Source organism: Pithys albifrons, chromosome 10 (genome assembly GCF_047495875.1).
Source record: "Pithys albifrons albifrons isolate INPA30051 chromosome 10, PitAlb_v1, whole genome shotgun sequence".
Lineage (NCBI taxonomy): Eukaryota > Metazoa > Chordata > Aves > Passeriformes > Thamnophilidae > Pithys > Pithys albifrons.
In genome coordinates, this window is record NC_092467.1 from 34,182,284 (window position 1) to 34,208,188 (window position 25,905).

Genomic DNA, 25,905 nt, shown 5'->3' on the forward strand with positions numbered 1-25,905 from the left:
TTGTCCAGGCACAGAGAGACCACTTACTACCAAGTCTTGTTTGGGTACCTTCAGCCATTGGCTACAACAGATTCTGATGATTTTTTTAATTCCTGAATTATTGCACAATCTCAGAATCCAACTAATGAACACTGAAGAAGAGTAAAACCTACTTTGCAGCTTCCCTGAGATCTGTTACATTTCTCGTTTTCCCTCTTCCATCTTTGAACGTGGTCTGATTTGCCACAGTCAACACACCATTCTTCGTGGAGAAGTCTGGGAAGCATCTTTTAAGAACTGTTCAAAGTATCAAAACAAAGCACCACTTATTGCATTTCATGTCAAGCTCCACTTTTATCACTTTTCTTTTGCAACATATTGAAGTAATTTCAGATTCACAGTCAATTGTTTATCCACTGATTACCTAACAATATGTTGATTCTGACAAATATTGGAAGTGCCATTACATTCAAGATTATGATTTTTATGCTCTGGGGCTCTTTGTCCAAGCTCAGGCAGAGTGGGATTTCAACTGGAGATTCTAGGTCCTGACAAATAACAACAGTAGTATATGTAAAAGTTTAAGAATTTGTAATAAATGTGGAACTTACTCTCTCTGTCAGTATCTGGGCAGCTTACAAAAACTGCAGCTTCTCAAATATGCCATTTCATGGTAATAATCAGACCAGCCCCCAGGGACAGACTCAACTTGACTGGTCACGAATGGTACTAGCACCCAAAACAATACATAACAGCAAGTGTCAGTTCCTCATATGCCAGATGAGCTCCAGTACCAGCCACTATCACTAGTTTTCTTGCAGAGGAAGCAATAGAAAAAAGACAGAAACTATTGGTTAGACAGAGGGAGGAGGAGATTACAAAAAAGAGAGAAAAGGAGAGATGTTTGCATACTCATTTATGCTGCCCTGTTCTTTGCTGCAAAAAGGCCTGAGTTTTATTCCAAAGGCGAGAGCAGGTCAGTCCTCCTATACAACTGTACTTTATATAACTGTTCAGTGCCTTCCTTATCAGATTCCAATAAATACTGATGCCAAGGTTCAATATTTAGTCTGGTATATCCACCCCAGCAATTATTCTGATTTAATAATTAAGTAGCATGTCTCTTTTCCTCCCTCTGTAATCCTTGCCCCTTGCTGTAGTCTGAAAGAAGATAATGGCTTCTTTGCAAATTATTTTCTGTCTTTTGGATCAGTACATGAGTTTTAATACAAATTCTTAGTATGATTTTAAAATTAAATCTATATTTTCTCTTTTCAGTAACCTGCTCCTGTTTTACACAATATCCATTTTAAACAGTGGCAAAAATAAGAAGCAACTTCTTATTTGCATAAGCCTCTGGGTTAGTATTACAGTTCTGCAGCTGAGACGAGCTCCGAGATCTGTGGTACTCTACTCCAAAGTACCTGCTGACAAAAGCGTTTTTGTCCCTTTAATTCCTCTGTAAGCCCTGCCCAGGCCAGCACTGTGACTGAAAATCCACACTGTAACTGGGCTGAAGTATCACCTGAACTTCAGCAGCTGCCCATGAGCCTTCCCACACTCGTAGCATTTTCTTGATGCCAAGAGGATTTCTTGCTCACATATTTTGGAAAGGACAATTTGAGCTGTAAAACTTTGATTATCAGTGATGATTCAAGAGCAAAAAAGAGTTCGGCTTGACCTGATCATAGGCTGAATGTTTCCAGATGACAGTTAGAAGAAACATTAGTAAATATTTATACTTTCAAACTCCAAAATTGAAGGGATGTCACTCTCAGATGATTCATAGTGAGCTAGTCACAAAACACTTTTCAGACTGAAGTTGTGCCTTAATGTGAATGCTCACAATCTGCTAAGATGTGTGTAAGAAGTAGAACCACTCACAAGGCCTGCTTGGAATGATCATCGAAGGACAATCTTCATCACGTAGGACTTGAGCAACAGACTAAAAAGGGGAGAAATAGGAATGCTGAATACATAGCAGTAAAACTATGTGGTTTTTGTTTCTCACCCACTCTGACAGGATGCCCCAAACTGGGCTTCATAGCCTCCTCCCCAAACCTGGCTGGTGGAGCTGCAAGACACATTCATGATCTAAGTGAGAATTCAAACTGTCATTGTGATTTGGGAAAAGACTGTTCTTCTTTTCTAGTGATAAAAAAAGACAAGACTTGTTCCCTTTGGATCATCATCTAAGCCAGAAGTGACTGGGCAATTGTTCCTTGCCTCTCCTTCACCTTTTCCCTTAAAGAAAGACTTGAGCACAACTAATATAGCTGAATTGCAAGGTATTTTAAAAACTGGAGAAATAACACAGTAAATTTGAGTGCAAAAACACTTACATGAAGGATAGATTAATTTTCCTTGCCTAATTTTAAGCAGCTATAGGTGACTTTGGAGCCTGAAGAATTGGTTTGAGACCCTCTGCTGTACTGCTGTGGCATACCTAAGTACTTCCCACAGTACTGCAACTACATGGGTAGTTTGCAGATATTCTTTTAAGCAAACAGTAATCATTTAACGGGTGGGGGATTTAGTGTGCATACAAGATCTTCACCCTGGTTTAAACAACTGTCAAATCACAAAAATGGGACATCTCCTTATACAGTGACATCAGAATAATTCAAATCTTTAGTGTAGCTCAGCAAAATCATGTACATTACACTTTGCATGAAGAAAAAATACATCCCACCACCTACTGACAGATCCATACCTTGCGAGGATTGTTAAAGCCAGGTTTGCAGAACTGCCTGAAGTAATTCCACTGATCTGGTCTGTATCTGTAGGAAGCCTGAACATCAATGTATGTTGCAAACCTGTCTGGGCACTTTGAGACACAAAGCTGCATGAAAAGAAAAAAAATGGGTAAAGATCCACTGTGGGTAGAGAAGGGTAAGGAAAGTCAGTGCAATGGAAAAGTTAAGAAAAAGGCCACTGCCTTCACTGATGTTTACTGCAGGATTTAGAAAGGGATATATGTTGTCCTTTGGATTCCCTAGATGAACACTTCTAAAATTCTTTGATAGAACACACTTTCAAAGTCTCTCCTCATATCAAGCCCCTCTCTGTACCATCTTAGGTTTTACATTCTGGTAGATAAGCAGAGTTTTCAGTCTGTTGAAAAGAGCATTTTTTTTTTTTGAAGAGTGAGAAAAAAATCTGTCAGGTCCTCCTCTATTTCTATCAGCAGCAGTGTATACAAATGAGGTAGTGTGACAGCTCCCTTCACAGGATACCTGCAATTTCTTTCTATTACATGCATAAAGAGAAGTTTATTTTAAAAAAGTCACACTAAAATTAAAAGTCTCAGGTAATATTGTTCCACCCTTCTACACATTCTTCTTCAGTCAAATACATCTCTACTAATATTGTCAAGTCAATTTAGGTGTAAATCACTCAAAAGCAACTTTTAACTGCTGACCAAGGCTGGATCTCCCGTAGTTACAAAGCAAGGGGATGCACACAGCAGGAATAAAGCTCACACCACTCAAAGGTACAGCCATGATAAGCTGGGTTTATGTGAGAAGTCAAGTGAGTTTAATGAATGCATCTATTAAGAAGCTGTGATTTAGTTTCAGGGCATGGGGAAGTTGCTGCCCCAATACAAACTCAGAAGGTTCTGCTGGTCACCGGAATCACACAAGTGGACAGATGTTCTGACTCCTCAGTGTGAGGTAGCTTAGAAGTTCATCTTTTTAGCAAGTTTCAGCCTTTTCAAGAGGGCAATTTGTTTCCAAAGTTGTGCTAGCCAAACACCGTTTGCAAAGCTCTGATATCCGAGTACCAGAGAGGCATCACGCACAAAACCGTTTTTCACATCAAGGGCACTCCACCACACATGATTCACCTACAGGAATTTTGGGAAAAAATCTTGTACTAATCCTTAGAATAGGGCAGAAGCTGCAAGAGGACCTTTCTAGATGAGTACTTCTGTCCTACGGACTATCCAGAGGCCAAGTAATAATGAAAGAAGAGTTTTGTCCTTGCTGGGACTAGTGACTAACAAGCATACATCTTTCTATACCCTGCTTGCCGTCTTTGAAACAAGCAATGAAATGTGCTGTCTATGGATCCAGGGGACTGTAACAACAGTTTGGAAAATCCATAGGCTTGCTCAAGAACTGAAGCTCTTACCATGCAAGTTCTTGGGTTTTTCAATCCTGCTAGTTGACATGGATAGGACAGGAATGAAGGACCCTGTCTGCAGTTTAGAAGAGGAATTATCAAACAAACATTTCTTAAACATTTTCCCAAAAGAACACATATTTAACCATCTGCAGTCACAAACAGCATTCAAAAACACACTTAGTTTTGGAGTTGCATGTTTGAAAACTCCCTCAAACTCTCCTTAAACAAGTATTTCACCTTACTCGATTCATGGTCATTGCCAACTTGACCATGGCACAGTCAAATCCCACACAAGGACCTCAGTATTTCTGAACAGACTGAATTGCTCCAATAAGAGAGGTAAAGACTGCAAAGGTAACAGTGTTGGTGTCTGCATATTGACAGATGGGGATTCCTGAAGCAAATGTGCTGCTGAGAAAAAAAGTTCTTCTTCTGACAGCAACTGGCCAGTGTTAAGAGGGTTCCTGTTCTTCCTTGCTGAAGATGTCCATGTCTTCAGCTGTGTCAAACAGTCCATACAGTCACACAAACTGGTAAGTAAGAAATATCTAACCAAGGATAGGGATTAAGAGTAAGGGCAAGTGGGAATGGGAAACATTTTTAAATGGTAGTCAAGTAAGCAGACAACTAACATTTGCAAGCAGTAAAGTGGTTACTGTGTAAAAAACATGCAAATTAACACGACTTCACTGAATGCTGTCAAGATGGATGAGACCATGATCTGTCACCTCCAGTGCAACTGCATTTCACAATTACTTTGGTGGCAAAGTCGAATCAGAGCAGTCCTGCACCTAATTCCTCTGACCTACTCTGTGCTATAACTTGTTCCTTCCTAAGATGAAGTGACCTAACTGGTTGTACAGTTATTCAAGAAACCAGGTCAGGAACATGGTCTCATAAAAAAATATCAGGAGGATAATTTTAACCCACACAAGTTCAGTGACTGGGTTTATTTCACAGTTTCATGAGGAGATGCAGCACAGCAAAGGAGGACAAAGTGTGGCATAAGGTAAGAACAAGCTTTCAAAATCTTCACTTTTCAAAGTGCCATAGGTTCTAACCACACCCATGTAGTCCTGACACTGGCAATATGCACATTTTCTTGAACATGTCTAGCTTTGAAAATCACAGGTGTCAATCAATTTTCTGTATGCACTGAATACTACTGGATAACTGCCTGTGATGAATTCATAAGTAACACATTGCTGTATTCAACTCAGCAGACTGTTTTTGTCAACTCTTATCAAAAACACATGATCTTATGCATTTCTATTTAATTTCTCTGACCATCATGGGCTACAGGACTGTGTGCTACAAGTCATCTATAAAACAATCATGTTCTATTTTGAATAATATTAACAGTAATTTTTAAATCCAAACAAGTGTATTTCTAGTTCTTAAGTACCATGATGAAGATGCAGGGAAAACATTTTCTCTCTGTATTTCACTCACCTGTGTCGTAGGGCACTGTAGGTTTATTAGCACTACTGGACTGGCACATTTCAGAATGTTGAAGTAAAACAAAATGGTCTTGTTCCTATGGGAGTGGATATAAGATAATGTCATAAATACAGTTGCTTATACACTCTACCATTCCAAAATTTATAGCATACATTGATATTTAAATTCTATTACTGTGAATGTCCATATTGCAAACACAAGGTAAAAAAAATAACAAGCAGAGCCTGAATGTCCCACAGACATGTCTGAAACCAGAAGTATTTGTTCTAAAGAATTCTAATTTTGAGTTTTTTCCACAGTAAGGTTTTAAGCTGAAAGAATTCACGTGTCTGTAGTCCTGCCTAGAAGGGGTGAGGTTTGTAAAATAACCCTGCAAAAACCACCATGGTCTCTGCGCTTCTACTGCACATCCTGTGAACACACTGCATGCAAACTCACCATCAGTAAATGCTACACTGTAAAAGCTATCTAATTTTTGTTGATCAGAAGGTGGCACCAAATCAAATCAGAAGCTTTTTATGGTTGGAAACCAAAAGCAGTTGGACAGAAAACAGAATAACAGCATCTACTAATAACACTGATAAACCCCCTCTGATATAAACAGGGGTCAGTCTGAGGGGTTTGCAGCCCAGAACCCACACACTTGACAGCTACTGAAACTTGGGTCCTTGCAGTAGCTTTCACTTCTGTTTAGATTTGCTGGAAACTGAGGACCCCAAGAGATCTTTTGATTTAAAGACTTGGGTTTTGAAGACAGTAAAATACACTGTTAACCCTTGCTATGCCAGAAAATTCTCGGAGAGCTCTAGCGAAGATGACATGGCTGTAGTCCTGCTCTTTTTTACACAGGACTGCAAAGCCATGCCAGGACTGTGCAGTGTACCTGTAAGAAATAATGGTGCATATATGCCCCACTGTGCCTATGAAAGGCCATGAAGTTGATCAGAAGGATGAAGCGCTTCTATAAGAACTGGGATTGCTCAGCCTGGAGAAGAGAGAAGGCTCAGGGGTGACCTGAAGGATGGAAAGAGACTGTTTACAAGAGCCTCGAGTGACAGGACAAAGGGGAATGAGTTCAAACTGAAGAAGGGAAGGTTTAGATTACATACTGGGAAAACATTCTTCCCTATAAAAGGTAGTGAGGCCCTGGCACAGGTTGCCCAGAGAAGCTATGGCTGCCCCATCCCTGGAAGTGCCCAAGGCCAGACCAGATGGGGCTTGAAGCAACCTCGGATAGTGGAAGGTGTCCCTGCCCATGGCAGGGGGTAGAACTGGATGAACTAACCTTCCAACCCAGGCCATTTTATGATTCTGTGATGTGCAAGAGAACCCAGTAAGCAGCATCTGAGCCACCACTGACCCCACTGTGGCAATGCCTTGGGAGCAGGATGGCAGTACTAACCAGGAAGGGTGGTGCTTCAGCTAACAAGGCTGCCCCCTCTTCTACCTGGGGACTTGACACCAGTCCTGTTTCCATATCTCCTCATTGCATCCCCCAGTCCAGACACATCCTCTATCTCCTACCAGCACATGACTCCCACCAATTGCTGACCATGGCTATGCCTTCAGAGCCATTATATAGCACCACCGCACATTCAAGCTCCCATTAAAACTGGGATTAACTCCCTGACAATTTACCAGGTTAATTTGTTTTCACTTAAGTATGTTCTGCCATTCACTATTTAAAAGAATAGGCATCCTGGCAAAACCAATTCACTATCATTAGTTGCTATTTCTTTAGATCATAGAATACAATTTTGGACTGAAATGTCTTCGTTCTTCAATAGTTTCTCGACAGTATCTAATACTTACCTTTTAAAAGGGAGAAGGTGAGTGAAAAAGCAAACTTTTTTAAATTCTGTTTCATAAACCACTTAGATTTACAGAGAAAATACTGATGCAACATCTTTCTTCGCTGACTGGCTATTTTCATGTAGAAGTACCCTGCTGATATCAACTAATTAATTTACCACTTACAATTCAAAATTTAAAAAGACTGGAAAACAGATGTAAGTAAATAGAGCCCTTTGGCTCTGTTTACCTCCTGTTTACCCCAGGAGGGTGTGGTTACAGCTGCCTCTCTCCCAGACCACACCGTTTCCTCTCTGCTGGCACTGGATAAGCATCAGAAAAAAACAAGAGCTTTTCATTACAGTCTTTTCTGTTGTTTGGTGCATGTTCAAACAAACGATGAACCAGGCTCCAAAGCTTTAAGACTACTCTTAGCCCAAGGAGGATACAGAATTAATCAACAGGTTACTGATTACCCAAATTATAGCAGTTTGAAGTTGTCACTTTCTATGCAGCTGCTGATGTAATTCTTAAGTTATATTGACGCTTTACCAAAAATGTTCTCTGAATGATACAAATGACTCAAAGACAGTAAAAATTCAGGTTTGGATTTGCACCAGGAAATTAATATATTTCTCAACTTTATTTGGCACAAATATAGCAAGAGTGTTGTTGTCTCTCAGACAGAGGGATTTGAAATTTCACATCTTATTCACAGCACATGAGTAATAAAGGTATGTGAATGGATTTAGTACTCACTCATTAAGGGTTTCCTTCTGACCACAGAACTGCCCATAGCTGTCAGTTGGATAAATGACTTTCCTGGGGTCGCCATGCACCCAAGCTGCAAAGGATACACAGACCTATTAACATTTTATTCAAGTGCACACTGTTAATAGTTAAAACTAGATAGCATGAAAATATATCACTTTTAATGTACCATTTTATGCTTTGTTGATCACCACTGAAGAGTACAACTGATTCGCTGATTTCCTAATAAAAAACTAAAATGCAAAGCTCATTAAACAGAACCAAGATATGGATGAGGCAGTAAGAAAGCAAGCCAGTTCACTTTTTACCTTCAAGGCATATCTGGGTAGTATCCAAAATATGATGCAATGGATTTAAAAAATAACGGTTATTACAAGAGGAAAGAAGAGGAGCTAATTCTACAGACAAATCTGAGTGTTCACAGACGATGCTGGCATTGCAGGGACACCTTCCACTATTCCAGGTTGATCCAAGCCTCCTCCAACCTGGCCTTGGACACTTCCAGGGATGGGGCAGCCACTGCTTCTCTGGGCACCCTGTGCCAGGGCCTCATCCTCACAGGGAAGAATTTCTTCCCAAAATCCCATCTAACCCTGCCCTGTCAGTTTAGAAGCTATTACCCCTTGTACTGTCACTCCATGTCCTTGTCCAAAGACCTTCTCCAGCTCTTTTAGAGCCCTTTTAGTCACTGAAAGGGACTCCTAAAATTTCCCTGGAGCCTTCTCTTATCTGGGCTGAAATGTGAATCACCACAGACACTGAATGTTAGTTCATTATTTGCAGCTTCAAAGGCATTACTTATTGATTGGAAAGCTTTACATAAACACAAGCAAAAGGGCATTTGAGTTAAAAATTCTAACATTCACAAAGCTGCTTCCCTCTAGCAGAAAAGCACCACTATACCACCTGTGTTTACTTACCCACAACTCCTAACGCAATGTAACCCAGAATGACAACTATGAAGATCACACAGCAAATAATGTCTGTGCAGTGCCTAGGGACAAAAACAAACAGTTTCTAAAAATAATATGTTTAATATGACCCTTTGAAAACACTCACGTCTTAGGGTATTTCAACATCTGAATGAGTTGTCTGGACCAGCACTTAGCAAAAGTCCTAAACTCTTGTTTGAGGTGTGAGGCCCTGTTTTTGCAGCAAGATCAGCAAATACATGTGCATGCCTTTTTCATGGTACACAGCAATAAGAACATATTAAGGAACAGATTTAAGTATTGTTAAAACAACATTAAACCCATGAGATCACTTATGGTATGACCTACTACAGGACATCTGCCTCAGAACAAAGACGCATTTGCAGCATCTGCCATTCTTTCTGTTTTCCAACCTGTATTTCCTCTAACAAAAAAACCATTATTGTTTAACATAAAAGAGATAAAAGGGCAGATGTTTTAAAAAGTTGGAGAACTTGAAATGCATTTTCCAGTGTGGAAAGGAATGAAAAATCCTGTGAACTTCTCTAAGAGCCACAGCTTTGTAATTTAACTGTAATAAACTTTTAGTGAGGCCAAAGTGGTACAGGACTCAAGGCCAATATGACAGTAACCTAAGAAAGGACAACTGCTCAAAGTAGAAGCAGTGATGCTAAAACAATGCTTCTCATTTTCTCATCCTCCATTCAGAATCAATTCTGATACTGCTCAAGCTTGACTTTCATCCCACGAGAGCCATTTTGAAGGGTACAACATTTAATTCAAGATGTCTCAGGAGAAATATGGCACCATAAATATTTTTAATTACAACTCCTATAGTCTCAAAAACCTCTTCCAGTTCAATTTGCACAGGTCTCATTATATGATACCTAAATGCAATTGAAGGTTATACCCAATTGTGTTAAAGGTTCCTTTTAAAGTTTTGCAGAGCTACAAGTACCCATAAACAATTCATCAGAATTCAGAATTTTATGTTCTTTGTTTGTACAATACTTATTAAAACTCACTGTTGCTAAATGCTATGGTTATATAATTACTAATACTACTACAAAAGTACATACATGTTTTGTTGTGCAGCTTTAGAAAAAATTTAAAACAGTTCATAAAGACTAACAGTTGTTTAAATAAAATAACTGCTTATTTTACCAGATATTATGGGTGAAAACCCTGTCTCCTTTTAACATCATTGTTAGCTCATGTAGCTCACTTTCAGTGAGATCCTAACAGTAACTCATAAATACAATGCTCCACAAGAGAGGGAAAAAAGGTAAGGCTTCTTAATTAAGATAAATCTGTAAAGACATATGGTTTTATGGTGAAGATTCTGGGAGTTTCCAAAGTTGCAGGAGCTGGTATGGTGGGAATTGCCTCTTCCTGAACAGGAGATATTGGAATCCCATGCTTATTACTGAAACCTAATCAGAAATTATCCAGTCTTTTTTGCTTTCCACCACCTGTCAGAAACGTACTGGCTTCTTGGCTTCTCTTGCTGTGTTACATGTGGCAGTGCATGCAAAGGATACCTCGTGCATGTAATGGTATCCTAACAAATAAATGAATGCACAGTTAAAATCATCCACAGAGTATTAGTGCATAAAAGACATTTATTCACCAACAGCTCCTGACTTAAAATGATTGAGCAGAACCTCTCTCTGTTTGGCAGTTTCATGTCCAATTTGTCACAAGTGTAACTGTGCTCAAGATGCTACATGAGCAAGAAACTGTGACATTTATTAGTTAACAGCAATAGTACCTGCAAATAGTCTTGAGCGCAGCACTGTGCAAACACGGAGAGCAAGAAGAGGCTCGACATTCACTGTGTGACTTGCAGGTTACCCCTTTCAACACTGCTGACCATCATGAAGGTGATCACCTGTGTCCTCACTTCTGAGTTCCTCCTCCCTAACTAACAACTTGTGTTTTGAAACTTCCCTAAGTCGTATTGTGTCAAGGTGACGTTCTACTGTGCCATACTATGACATGAATAGCTCTGAAGATCCCTCCCTTCACTGGGGCTGAAATGAAAAAGAGTGCTTAGTTATAAACATTTATCTGTGATAGACTACAAGCCCAATCCAGCCTGGTCTTGGATTAGACTTAAAATATGATGTGCTAGATTTTGTCTCATATGAATTCAGATCATCAAATCTGGTCTGAGGAAGGTCTGCATCTCCAGTTCAGACTGACAGGGAACACCAGAATTTTCTATTTTCTATAGAGTTGTCTACCAAAACTCCCACTACATCATTTTGAGCTGAGAAATCGAACAGTTAATGCTTCCACCTGTAAGCTTGCTCATTTGGTGGATACAATACATAAAATCTTACAAGTATTTTCTGATAATAATGCACATATAGGAACTCTTAATAAAATCCCTAAACTATAATTTAAATTCATTTCTATTCAAACTGCATACAAAGTCTCACTGGCAGTATCATAGATATTTCACTAATTAGGACCAACTCTCTAAACAACTGTTTCTATTTATTTCTAAAATTACTAGCTTTTGGAGAAGAAGAAATACATCCCACACAGACAAGAACAGTGTGTGTTCAAATGATAGTATCACAAAACTGCAGTGTTGTTCTCTGTTATAGATCTGCTGCTGAGAACAATAAAACTGATAAATAACTTATCATTCTGGTTCTCCAATTTATTCTTCTCACTAAGGACAGTAAATGCTAGTTTAGATTTTAACTCTCTACATTTCATCAGGAAAAACACTGACAAATTGCCCACGATAAAAGGTAGGACTTGATTTTAGAGGTCTTTTTCAACCCTAATGATTCTATGATTTCCTTAGATGCTTTCTCAGCAATTTTACTCTACCTGTAAACTAATGAACCTTCTAAGTGGTAACACACTTTCATCTGCAGCACTGACTACTAAGTGAAGTGAAGTCAAGCCAGATCTTTCTGGCAGGAGGCTCTGTCACAAAGAAGTATATTTCAGAACTACCTTTAGGTTAGATACAATCCACGTTTTCAATGAGTACTTCCACTGTACACTAACATTTCTATGGAGAACAGAGGCAGCAGACAGTTTTGAAGAGTGCAAAGTGAGTATGGGAAAACCTCAAAGGACTGCAATCCTGTATTTTCATGAATTGGTTGGCTTAGTCGAACAACACAGTCATTGCATCTTAATCCTTTTTAGCAAAAAGATGTTTGCATGAAATATATCAAACTCCACACAACCCTCTTCAGAATGATGGTACTAGCAAAAGACTATACACATTGTCTTGCTGAACGCTCCTTTTACCCACCGTTGCTCCAACACTTAAAACCACTTGAAACAGCTCTGTTCTATCAAAAAAAGAAAATCAGATAACTTACTGGTCTTGCAGGGGATCCATTTGACAAAATTGTGGGAGCAATTAGTTCTTTAACAGATATTAATAAACCATCATTAAAAACTGGCTTCCTGTTTTTCAGGGTTTTGGTGGTTTGGGGGATAGTTTGGTGAACAACTTCAAATCATTTCTACTCTACAGCACTTTCAAAACTGCATCAGCTTCAGCAGTCACGATGACGAGATGGGATCTCTACCAGTTGTCTCTGAACCTTTCAATGCTGATATGTACAATCAGCAGCCTATCCTCCTAGAAAACCACCCTTTCCATTTTTCAATAATGAAGACAAACTTTTCCCCTGACCAATTAAAACTGACAAGAAGTCAAGCACAGGACAAATTATTTTATCATCAGAAAGCAAAGCTAGGTGTTTCCCACCCACACTGTACACAGAGCTATGCCAGTTATGGCAAGGTGTACAAACAGCCATGTCCCCCACTCACATATCCATTACTAGTGCTCATTTGTCTGGGAAAAACTGCATGCTGTCAGCTTCCCAGAAACTGTTCTCCTACAGGCAAGTGGGAAATCCCAAAGTCAGAAAAAAATTCAAAGAAGAGTCCCATTTTCCTCCTTTTGAACTCTTTGGAGTATCTTCTAAGAAGGTATTTTGTTCACAGAAACTAGATAGTCTTTATATGCTTGAAAGAGTGTGGTTTCCTAATAATTTGATCATAGTAATTGGAAAAAAATAATAAAAACCCCTCCAATTCATTCATGGTATTTAAGAAAAATCAATAACAACCTTAAATGACTGCAAGGGCATGTCTATAGTGTCCTGCACAGTGTTGCACTGACAACCTCAAAGGTCAGGCAAGCCATTTGCATATTGAACCTAAATGCAAGAGTACCTTATTGCATGTATGTTCAATAAGCATCAAGATACCTACCACTTTCTTATGGCCTGCTGTACAATGAACCCATACTCTTAATATGTAGGGAACTGACAATTTTTTATATTGTTGCCAACACTATCTCCCCAAAGCATTATAAATAAAATGCACTGAACATATGTGGTGGTATAGTGGTGGTGCATTGTATTCATTTGGTTGTGTTTTTAAGCAGAGGCTGTGGAATGTACAGTTGGAATAGCACATAAATACACCTGGAATTGCAAAAGCTGTCACTATACAGAAGCAACTACACAGATGTAACAACAAGCCACAGTGCAAAACCAGTTTTTTACTGACTACATCACACAGTAACAGTACAAACAAGATAAATTCCCTGGCATACCATCACCCAAGTTTCACCACTCTCCATGCATGTGAAAGGTACAGTAACAGACTGCTTAGAAATACTATTAAATTGCAGTCCACAGAACTCTAGGTAGTTTCACTCACTTCAGCAACACTCTCCATGCATGCAAAAACTGGTCACTCAAGTAAGAGTTTCAGGGCTGAGTGGCAGCAGTGACACCCAGTAACACATCACTGACAGCACTTCACTGTTGTCACTGCTCAAGCACCACCGATTTCCTGCCAGGGACTGACCTGCTGGCCAACCACAGTACAAATGTCACAGCACAGGACCAGGCCATTCTCTAGAGAGAGAACTAAGGCCCTTGGCGAGGTGACTATGGGAGCAGGAAGAGCAGCTGCAAAGTGAAGAACAGAGTGTGACAGTCCTGTGCTGTCTGGAGACAAGACGGTTTGCATCACATGGCTGTGGCAAGCCAAAATATAACAGCACCTGGAATGGTCCTGCTTACACCAGCACAAGGTAAGACAGCAGGTACTAGTCAAAGCGAGACACACAGAACTGGCATTTAAACTGAAAGAACTTTAGAACACACAGTTTAATATTCCCCAGTAATCATACATCCACATCCTTCAAGGCAAGTAGAGATGGTCTTCTGGATTTAGGAGACTTGAAGAATCAAATTCAGAAGTTTTGTTAACAAAAAATTTTTATCCCCTGTTCACTGCAAACCAAAAGAATGTAACAGAAGGAGCTGCCATATTTACCTGTTATGAATAGGTCCTCTGAACTTCGGGTCAAATTTCCTTGGTTCACCTGCATTTAAAATAAAACAGTATAAAAACATACCCTTATCTTGAAAAAAATCTATCCAGAGAGGGGTGTTAACACCAGTCTTTGAAAAATATCTTCCATATTTTCCTATTTAATCAGTTTTGTTAAAATCATTTCATGTGGCCAGTATCAGTAATTCACCAATACAATTACTCAGCTTTTGCGTATGAGATCAAAGCTTTTTTCTTCTATCTTAAAAATATTGAGGGTCTCACAGTTATCACATAATGCATTACCTTTAATGTACATCCTGTGACTACACCCGTGCACAGGGTTCACAATACATCTGAGACAGGGACTGTGTCTCAGTCACGTGCTAAGTGTGTCTGACAGTGAGTGAACCTACCTCTCTGGAGTGAGAGGCTGAGTCTTTCTGACTCTTCTCTAGAATAACAGAATGTTAAAGCGGCTGTAAAAGAACTTACAGATTACCTAGTCCCAAACGCTCTTGTCATGGGCAGGGACACCTCCCACTAGACCAGGTTGCTCAGAGCCCCATTCAACCTGGCCTTGAACTCTGACAAGGCTGGGGCATCCACAACCTCCCCGGGCAATCTGTTGCAGTGTCTTACCACCCTCACAGTAAAGAATTTCTTCTTAATATCTAACACAAATTTCTCCTGTTAATTTGTACTCATTACTCCTTGTCCTATCGCTGACAGAGAGACCATTTCCACCTACCCTGTAGGGCCCTTTCAGATACTGGAAGGTTCCTATGAGGTGTCCACGCAACCTACTCTTCTCCACATTGAATAGCCCCAGCTTTATCAGCCTGTCTCCATAGGGGAGCTGCTCCAGACCTGTTATCAACTTCATAGACTCCAATACCTCCATGTCCTTTTTGTTTTGAGGGCACCAGAACTATATGTAGGACTCCAGGTGGGAGTCTCACAAAAACAGAGTGGAGGAGAAGAATCCCCTCCTTCAACCTGCTGGCCGCACTCCTTTGGATGTAGCCCATGATTCCACTAGTTTCTGGGCTGCAAGCACATATTGCCAGCACATGTTGAGTTTTTCATCAACCATCACACCCCAAGTCCTTCTCTGCAGGGCTACTCTCAGTCTCTTCTCCAGTCAGTCTTTAGGTGTGTCTGGGATTGCCCTGACCCAAGTGTAGGATGCTCCACTTGTTTTTGTTGAACTTCATGAGGTTTACACTGGCCATTTCTCCAGCCTGTGAAGGTCCCCCTGAATGGCATCCCTTCCCTGCACCACACAGCTCTGTGTTGTCAGTGAACGTGTTGAAGGTGCCTTGATCCTACTGCCCATGTTGTTGACAAAGCTGTTGAACAGGATCAAACACAACACTGACCTGAGGGACACCACTTGGCACTGGTCTCCACATGGACAAGGAGACCCTGACCACAACTCTTTTCATGCAGCCATCCAGCCAGTTCTTTATCCCTCTAGTGTTCTGTCCATCAAATCCACGTCTCTCCAATTGTGGAGACAAGGATGTCATGTGGGACAGTGTCAAATGTTTTGCATAAGTCCTGGTAGACAATGTCAGTTGCTCTTCCCCATCCACCAACACTGCAGCCCCATCACAGACAGTCACCAGATTTGTCAGGCACAATTTGCCCTTTGAAAAGCCTTGCTGGCTGTCATCAATCACTTCTTTGTTTTCCAAGTGCCTTAGCATAGTCTCCAGGAGAATCTGCTCCATGAACTTGCCCGGCAGAGAGTTGAGGCTGATTGGGCTGTAGTTCCTTGGGTCTTCCACTTCCCCCTTTCTAAAGGTGGGGGTTATATTTGCCTTTTTTCAGTCATCACAGATTTTATCTGTCATGATTTTTCAAAAATGATGGATAGTGGCTTAGCAACTTCATGTGCCAGGTCCCTCAGGACCTGCAGATGAATCTCACCAGGTGCCATGGTCTTGTGCACATTCAGTTTCCTTGGATGGTCTCAAACCTGATCCTCTCCTACAGTGGGCTCAGGGTCTTCATTTTTGCCAATCCCTGCATTTGCCTCTCCCAAATGGGGTGGCATGGCTGGAGCACATGCAGTCCAGAAGTGAGGCACAGAAGTTGTTGAGAACCTCAGCCTTCTCGTTGTCCAGGGCAGCCAAGTCTCCTGCTTCCTTTCAGAGAGGGCCCACATCAACCCTGGTCTTTCTCTTGCTTGCAATATATCTTTAGAAGCCCTTCCTGTTGTCCTTAATATCTCTGGCCAGATTCAATTCTAACTTGACTTCCCTAACCTTGTCCCTAGCTTGCCATCCAATTTCCCTGCATTCCTCCCAGGCCACCTGCCCTTGTTTCCACTTCCTGCAAGTTTCTTTTTTTACTCTGAGTTTGCTCAGCCGCTCCTTATCCATCCATGGAAGCTTTCTGGCATTTTTGCCTGATTTCCTCTTTGTTGGGATGCATTGCTGCTGAGCTTGGAGGAGGCAATCCTTGAAATTCAGCTAGCATTCATGGGGCCCTTTACCTTCCAGGGCCCTATTCCATGGGACTCTACCAAGTAGGTCCTTGAAGAGGCCAAAGTCTGCTCTCCTGAAGTCAAGGGCAGTGAGCTTGCTGCAGGCCCTCCTTGCTGACCTGAGGATCTTAAACTCCACCATGCCTTGGAGCACTACATTCCACACCAGCAGAACAGTTGTCTCTACTTAGTGTTATATTTAAGAAGCCTGCAGAGTTATTCTTACTTTACAGGACTTTATAGACATAGAGATTAAGTTTGCCTTGTTTGGATTGGGATTATCAAATGACAAAGCACAGATGGAAACTGCACAAATGTTGTGCTGATTTTGCTCTGCACTGCTCTGCACAGGGGGTATAAGTGCAGCAGTTTTTGTAAAGCAGGCAGAAGAGCACATGTTTCAAGCACCTTCTCCAACTGTCAGGTGGATGCACCCACCACTTATCCCAGTACAGGAAGCAAAGCAGGTTTTGAAGTTGGTTATTCATACATAGAGCTCTGAGATCATTGTTGCTTTCTATGACTCTCAGAATGACTAGAAGGCCAAGTCAGGTTCCTCCTAAGAAACAGGCAGCAACATCTGGCAAGACCTTGCAGATGGAACGAGTCAAATGTGACATGTTTTTTTTAATGTGGCTATTCTGGTAAGCACAGTTCCAACTGGTTCACTCTGCACATAAGCAAACCATGGAAGTTCTGGCCAGGTGGGGGTTCTCCCAGGCACTCTGGCCAGGTGGGTCTCTTCTCCCAGGCACTCAGCAATAGGACAAGTGGGCATGATGGGCTCAAGCTCTGCCAGGGGAAATTTAAGTTGGAGATCAGAAAGAAATTCTTTGCAGAGAGAGTGCTCAGGGATTGGAATGGGCTGCCCAGAGAGGGGGTGGATTCCCCACCCCTGGAGGTTTTTAAACTGAGATTGGCCGTGGCACTGAGTGCCATGATCTGGTAAAGGGACTGGAGATGGACCAAGGGTTGGACTTGATGATCTCGGAGGTCTTTTCCAACCCAGTTAATTCTATGATTCTGTGATTCATACTAAGAATCTCCCAAACACTAACCTAGCAATCTGTGCTTACAATGTGGACTTGAATAAGATGAATTACAATTACAGCATGAAGTCACTTGCCAAAGAGTAACAAAAATTCATGGTCAAATTTAAATTTTCAAGTTTAGAGCTACTGTATGAAAACAAAGAAGCAGTTCTGCAATCAGCAGATCAGAATTTGGATTTTTCCTTTTGAAGCCAGCTATTCAGTTTTATGTGATTTTTTTAAATTTCAGTATTTATGGAGATTTACTGAACTAAACTTTGTGCAATGGAAAGTTACTTCTTCATTCAAATGTCAACTATTCAATACGAATTACTGTTTCAGAGTGCTTTTCACTGCCATCTTAAGGATCTCCTCTTACGAATGTACCTGGTACTAAAAGGTGTTACCAGCCTAAGTCTTCCTGCACCCACAGAAAAATACTTATTTTCCTCAATTAAGAGAAGAATTCAGCAACTTATCAGAAGCAGAATTTACTTTTTAACTAAATGCCAGACTTTGTTCTTGGTTTATATCAGAGAAACCTTATCAAAATCCACACAGACCAGTACAATAAACACAACAGATGATTAAATTCTATTTGCCTTTCATCTGAGGTGTTCGGGTCCACCTTAACCAACTCCTGCAACAAATATATTTTAACACAGCAGAGACTGAGAAAGCTAAAACTTTGAAGTGATGTATGACAGCAATGGTGGGGAGTGAAAGAAATAAGGCTGTGACACAGGTACCTACCATGATCTAGGAAGCAAGTGCACCATACACAGTATCTAATGCTGGGCCAACACCCATATATTGAAAAGCCTTTTTGAACAGGAAATTCTACAAAATAAAAATTTCTACGAATTCTACGAAAACAACTTATCTCCAGAACAAATCAGAGCCTGTAACATCATTCCCAATGGACAGGTTCTGGCCTTAAGGCACACTGGAGTGAGCCTCTGTTCACTGCTCACGCAGGACCCAAGTTTGGCACGTAAGAACAGCCACACCAGATCACAAAGAAAAAATCCACTGAACCCATACCCTGTATCTTACAAGGGGCCATATCTGAGGAGAAATATCATGGTATTTCCCTAAAACTGAGATTACAGAGATTTGCAACTTCACTTTTCTTAACTAAAGGTTGTATTTATTAGCTGTGAGTGAATTTCTTTCTAATTCATTTCATAAATCTCTATTTAACTTGTATACCCTTTAGCAATCTGCAAATGTCCTATATCAGAGTATTACATGTTAACAAACCGTTTAAGTTCCATCTCTTTTTGTGTGCTTTAAACTTGCAGTCAAGCAGCTTATAACTCTACTGCATAATGCTACCAATAATTTTACAAGTTATTATATTCCTCCTTAATTGTCTATCTTCAATTGTCCTAGTCTGTTCAAATGTTTCTCATACACAAGCCATTTCATAGTTTTGGTCATGCTTACATTCCCTTTCGATACCTTTTATAGTGCTACTATAGATCAGCAAAAAAGGAAGGGCCAGAACTGCACAGGAGATTCACCACAAATGTGGGCTGAGATTTATACAATTCTAAAATTACTCTATCTGACCTCAGTCCATTCCTAACAATTCTTTCTTACAGTCTATGCTTCTCAGGGCAAACATTTTCACTGAGTCATCCATTAAGACTCAAAGTTCTCACTCTTGAATGTTCGTAGTTAGCTCAGTCCCACTACCAGAGGAACTTACCCTCCAAAGCCATTCAAAGTTTTCCTTAAAAATCAGAACAATGAAGCAGAATGAGCACTCTGAAACTACGCAGGTGACAAGTGTTAAAATACTTCTGGAGACAGAATCAAACGGCTTTTGATAAACAACAATTCAAAGTGATTTTTGTAAACTAACCAAAGTTATAAAGACAAACTCCATTCAGAAATCCATACAGAATAATTACTTTCAAAAACACTGCTGAGAAGAATCCTAAAGGATTATAGCACACTACAAACAGAGAATGAGTCAGTCAAGCAAAGCCTGCATAAAAAGCACCACTCCTTCAAGAAGTGTGAGCATGACTCATGAAGTTACTGTTCTTGTGCCTGGCGACGTGAGGCTTCAGATGAACAACTATTTCTAGATCATGGCACTAGATACAAACAAACTGGAAACAGTAGAGGGACTGATAAAAAAGAAGAAACTAAAAGGTCTACAGAAAAGCAGTAAATGACTATGAACTTCAATACACAACTGACAGTGATCAGTTGTTCTCAGCTTCCTCTGTGACACAGAGAAGGTAACTTCATTCACAGAAAAGATGATTTAGATTAGGCATTAGAAAATCCTTCAGGATACAAATATACACTGAAACATACATTAGAATTTTCATTATCCCACGCTTTTATGAATGGATTAGACAAATACCTGTTGGGAAGAGAAGAGGAAAATGCACCACGACTCAGCACAGAGACTGCCAAATGGATCAAATAGGTAAGAAGATAAAAACAAAGCACTCCAGAAAGGGCAGTCTGATTCAAATGGAGACTTTCACCTCCAACAATCAAGGGTGAAGCTGTGAGATCGTAACAGCCACTAACAGCTGTAAAATTGTTGCAGTGGTGCAAACCTCTCCCAAGAACTGTTCCTCACACCAGCAGCCTGTGCACTCAGGGTGGCAGTGCCACATTGCTCACACCACCTTCTCTGGCACTGAGCTCTTGGGACAAATCCATTACAGAATATGGGAGGAAAAGATAACATTTTAAGCAAGAAATATACTAAAATTCACTATCAGAAGCACTTGGTAGCATCCCTGAAACATTAATTACCAAAATATGACACAGCTGAACACAACTGTAATCAGTTTCATGGAACAACAGAAGAAAAATGCTGTTTGTTTCATCTCATTTTTCTAAATGAGATATCAAATTCCTTACTTAATTACTACTATTCTTTAAAAATTCAGAAAATTCTTTGGGGTTGATATGGGAATTACTTATGCTCCCAGTATCCACATAGCTCCTGGTAAAAGCAAATCACTTCCCTTGCTACAAAAGCCCAAATGCATTTAGAAGGCAAATTACAATCTTTAGCAGTTTGGTAGGCATTAAGGGAAGAAGCAGTGGTGAGGGATGACTGACACATTTTTTGCTAAGATTTAAAACTGAGATTATAATAATTCTTTGCAGTTGAGGCAGATCTATTCCACAGGCTGCTTTATAATAGGAAACTCCTGTGTGTTGAAGCATGTCATTAGAAGAAATAGCTCACAAGATATTTCATTTACCAATTCTAACTCCAAACAGCATATGAAGTTGTTACACTTAATCACTGTAAATAATTTGAAAAAGCAACTCTAAATTACTCACCTAAAATAAAAATCGACTATATATACATGTAAAATTTACCTTTGATGTGCAATTTAAATAAACTAACAAATGTCATGCCATAAAAAATTAGAATGTTGTTAATAATTGAAGAAGTTACAGAAAACCATTTGATGGCTGGGTCCAAGTCCATTAAAGTTAACTGAAATAACACAGTTGAAATACGTGAAGTTTACATCAGGCACTTTGAATTGTGGTAAGAAAGCAAGTCAATTACCATGTTTTCCATAGTAGTTTCCTTCATCTCTCTTCATGTTACTGCACCTGGATTACTTGAGCAAGCTGTCTGAGAAACTGTGACCTCCTGTGTTGCTAGCACATTTTTCCCAGCAAGCACAGATACACAAAAATACTATTTAAATAGATTTTAAAATAAAGCTGATTGTCACAAACTTCTCCGATCAGAACAGAAATTCCCAAAGTAGGTAGGCCTTTCTGTGAACAGAAAGTTATCACTCTGTGCCTTTCCCACCCACCCAAGCCAGTCTGATAGCCAGTCTGAACACAAATTACTCTTATCAGCTTGCATTAACCTACACTATTAACCTAGCATATAAGCAGAAAGGGAAACATTTGCACCTGAATACCAGTCATGGAATAAACGCACGGAAGCCAATATAACCAAAAAACCCCTGATGGTTTGCTAAGAATAAGGTAGCACATTGTTGGCTACAGTTTTGTAGCCTGTGACAGTAAATAGGCTTTACATGCCAGAGGTGGCCAAACCCTTCCTCCTCATACGGATGACCAGCTCCCACAAAGTTCAAATCATGCAAGTCTAAAATGTAAATTGCCTACTCTATACCAAATTTCCAATCCTGTCAAGTGGAAAATTTATCTGTATAAGTAGTCATAATTTACCGGATTGTTTTCTTAATGAAATGCACTTTTCATATGTCTGCATAGCACTAAAGTGCAGAAGAGTCAGCACTAGAAAGTCTCAGCATTGTTACTTTAGATACTGCAATGCCTGTACAGTGAAACAAAGTACAAGACATTATAGTCAGAATGTGAACCCAAAAGCCTGAGGCAACCTCTCTGTTCAAGCCACAAAGGAACAGAATCTCTGTGTGGTGATCATCACCAAAATGAAATATTTCCATTCTCTGTGGAATATGATTAAAACACCAATTGTAGAGTTCTGTAATGAGAAACACGTGCACTTCTACATGCATTCCAACAATAAATTACAAGACAGCCCTGAACTATATACTGGAACAACAATAATGAAGTTTTAAGTTAGTTCTGTCACTGCATAGTACACATTGACAAAGAAGAATCATCTCATAGTTCATCAATGATGCCTGTGATTCGAAGTCACAGCCCATTTTGTTATTACAGAACTCAGCAGCAATGTTGTCAAGTTTACTGAAAGAGCTATTTAGCATAGCCTGTGTCAGTAAATAAAGGTAAAGTAATACGATGAGGATTGTAGGCTGGCCTCCTGCAAAATATTAACAACTGACTGAACTCTCGTACTTAACTACCTCACAAGACTTCCTGTCACCCTTGGGCAAATAAAAGAACCACAGAGAAGCCAAGTGACTGATTCCACTGTGCTCCCACTCAAGTGTTCACCTCTGTCAAAGGCTTCTTCAGGAAATCTCAAACAGTACAGGTACAGAAGGCCCTGAACAGTGCTAAACATAGATCCTCACTAACTAATATGAATTTGGTCAGCAATATATTACTCAACTCTAATAAAATGCTATTTCCAGATTGATAACTATGTGTTTCTTCTTTGTTTGGTCAACTATTACAAATGCCTGTGACTAGAACAGATACAGCTTTTTAAAAAAACAGTGTTTTTATTAGCAAGGCATTGGGGCTGCATGTGCATGCACTGCTCCCCTCTACTGGAGCACATTCGTAAGCTCAAGTAATTCAGAATATTCCTCTACCAGGCACGAGTAGCAGTAATGCCTCCTCAGACACACGCTGCTAATTCAGGGCTCAAACACGCGAGCGCACAAGACAACGCAGCAGGTTACCAACAAATCCTCGGGGTCAGGTAGGACTGAATGAGGTTCATCCCAGTTATGTTTCCCTAAAAAACTCACACGAAAATTTTGATGCCTCTGCCTGTCTATTCTGTTTAGGATTAAGGAAAAAAACCTCAACAGAAGTTCTTGCACAACTCATCTATATATCCCTCTCAGAAGCAAAAACTGCTTGAACATATATAAAAGCCTAATCTTTGCAAGGTTTACAGTCTTAATTTTGCAAAGAACCCAAATAAATGTTTGGAATGTACTGCTGTTTAGCAGTAAATTTAATTTTATTTAAAGTGTTTCTTTTTTTGGCAAACTTAAGCTACACTGATCCCAATAATATAAAATAATACAGTATTACTGTAAGACACAAAGATGTTGAAGCAGTCTATTTAAAGTCAAACATTTGTCATTAATATAAAAACAACTCTTCCAATAAGCCTTCTCTCTGGTTTACAGGCATAGTTTTTTTTCTCTTTGAAAAATTCAGGTATAACTTGTTTGTTATGAGATCGTGCACACATATTGCAATTATAATAGAAGCACACTTATGATTTCTCTTGTGTAATAAATCACACTAAATGGTAGCTGCCTTTGAAATATCTTTTATCATGACAGTATGAGCCTTTCCGTTTGTTAGTTCTTTAGCAAGAAAAGCGAGTGAGGGGGATGAATAAAACTCACATGGAATTCCAGTTTTAAGTCACAAAGAAGACAAACTTTTCTGACTCTAGGTTGTGTGGGTTTGTTGACATTTTTTATTTCATATTAGCCCTTCATGCAGACAGATTTTAAATACAACTAAATGTGTTTAACTTCTAAAAGTGGAGCATAAAAGTCTCAATGAATAGATGCCACACACTGAAATATGAGTCAACAATATCACCACATTAAATATTTGTACCAGAGCTTTAGTGTCTTGATCCCATATTAAATCACAGGCCAGATTATGGATGCCATGCTGAAATGCTCTGTGAGCTACACTCTCTAATCACTCCCGCACAAGTCTTCCAACTCAGTTCCACGTCCACACATTCCTTTCCTCCTATAGTTCTCCATCAGTTCTTCATCACATTCCCATTTTCTTCTGGAAAGGCAAAAGCAAATTCAATTGGTGTTTTAGATTGTCATCACTGTCTGACCCCTTTGCTCAGGTTATCCGTGCTCTGCCACAACTCATAATGCTCAGGGGGCCAGCTAGGGAGGCACTCGCTGGTCTTGTGGGGCACTCTGGTGAACTAAAAAACATGTTGGAACCCGACTGATAACTGAATGCAGTACTGCCACTGTACTACTGATACTGGCTCACAACTTGCAAAAAATGGAAGGGTGAAGAGGAAAGAGGAGGTGGCAGATGAGACAAACAAGTCACCTCATCACTTAAGTGTCCCTTTCTTCACATAACTGCAAGGACATAGATCTTTACATGCAGGTCAGTTTCCATCCACGTTCAATTTGAATTTCAAAGTGACTGTGAGAGCTGAGGGCATTCAGCACTGCTCACAAACCAAGTGCCATCACTGCCAGTCTTGCTGGAGGACAGAATAAAGGAAGAGGGGGAAAAACCCCACAAAACAGTGGAAGGCCAGGGTATAAAAAGATTTCAAGGAAACCCAAGTACCATGTACTTCTGCCTGAGTTTTACCCATCACCCAGCTCCCTTTGCTTCCCAAGCAGTCCAGGCCACCCAGCACCAACAGAATTGCCTGCGAATCCCGAGGTCGCTCCACACTTCAGTGGAGAAGGGTGACCATTTTTCTACTGTGCTAAAACAAACAAGCACTAAATCAGACTTTAAGAATGAAAAGCATCAAAATTAGTATCACTGCATTATCCTAATTAGTCATGTATCTGAAGAAGCATGAGGCCCTCCATGTCAGCCACAAGACAAGAATGACAACACATCACACCCCAGATGACTGGGTTAGTCCAAAAATTGTGCAATGTTTCTTTCCTGGTGGTGACTGTACACTTAACATGTTGTCCATGTTCACTTAACATTAGATAAAACATTAAAATCTATTTGACCAGCATGCCATGATCAAATTAAAGGTCCACACCTAACATTCTTCTGTTAGTGACAGCACAGGCTCTTGGGCAAACTACCACCCACATAAAGGCGACTGACAATGTATCCAGTTAACGTACCACAACTGAATTCCCACTGAACTGCAATTCTGACAGGTGACCAAGAACACCAGCAGCTAGCGGAGGTTTTATGTTTCTCAAAACAACAAACAGTAGGTTGCCAGCAGTTTGGGTCACAAACACATTCATTAAGGCTTCCATTTCAATGTCTCTATTAGCTGTTCCTCCCAAATTCTTCTTTAGACGTGGAATTCTGTCTCTTCTTTTGTCTCCCAGCTTCCATTCCTTACTCTTGCTCTGGGACTAACGCAGCAACAAGTTTCACGGAATTTCCAAAATGCCACCAAGATGCCTCTGGAATGATACAAAGTGTGTGGGAAGAGCACTTCTCTGCAAACTCAACTATTCCATGGGATATTTTTTTCAAAGTGAGACTAGATGAACTTCAAATCAAGGCAAGCTGTTATCACATAGTTATGTTTGATGTAACTGTTTTGTTAAATACCTCATTTTCCCAACATTTTTACATGTTAATCCAGCTAGAAATGGTTCTTGGTCTT

At 40.1% G+C, this 25,905-nt stretch overlaps 1 protein-coding gene across 1 annotated transcript in view; it reads right to left on the reverse strand.

The window, feature by feature from the left end:
• SLC44A5 (solute carrier family 44 member 5) overlaps window positions 1-25,905 on the reverse strand; it is a 64,408-nt gene that overhangs the window by 24,054 nt on the left and 14,449 nt on the right. The window contains exons 2-8 of the mRNA XM_071565185.1: window positions 14,400-14,448; window positions 9,051-9,124; window positions 8,119-8,203; window positions 5,560-5,644; window positions 2,693-2,821; window positions 1,864-1,924; window positions 153-276 (exon numbers count right to left, since the gene is read on the reverse strand). Coding sequence (XP_071421286.1) covers window positions 153-276; window positions 1,864-1,924; window positions 2,693-2,821; window positions 5,560-5,644; window positions 8,119-8,203; window positions 9,051-9,124; window positions 14,400-14,448 — 607 coding nt within the window. The remainder of the gene's footprint in view (window positions 1-152; window positions 277-1,863; window positions 1,925-2,692; window positions 2,822-5,559; window positions 5,645-8,118; window positions 8,204-9,050; window positions 9,125-14,399; window positions 14,449-25,905) is intronic.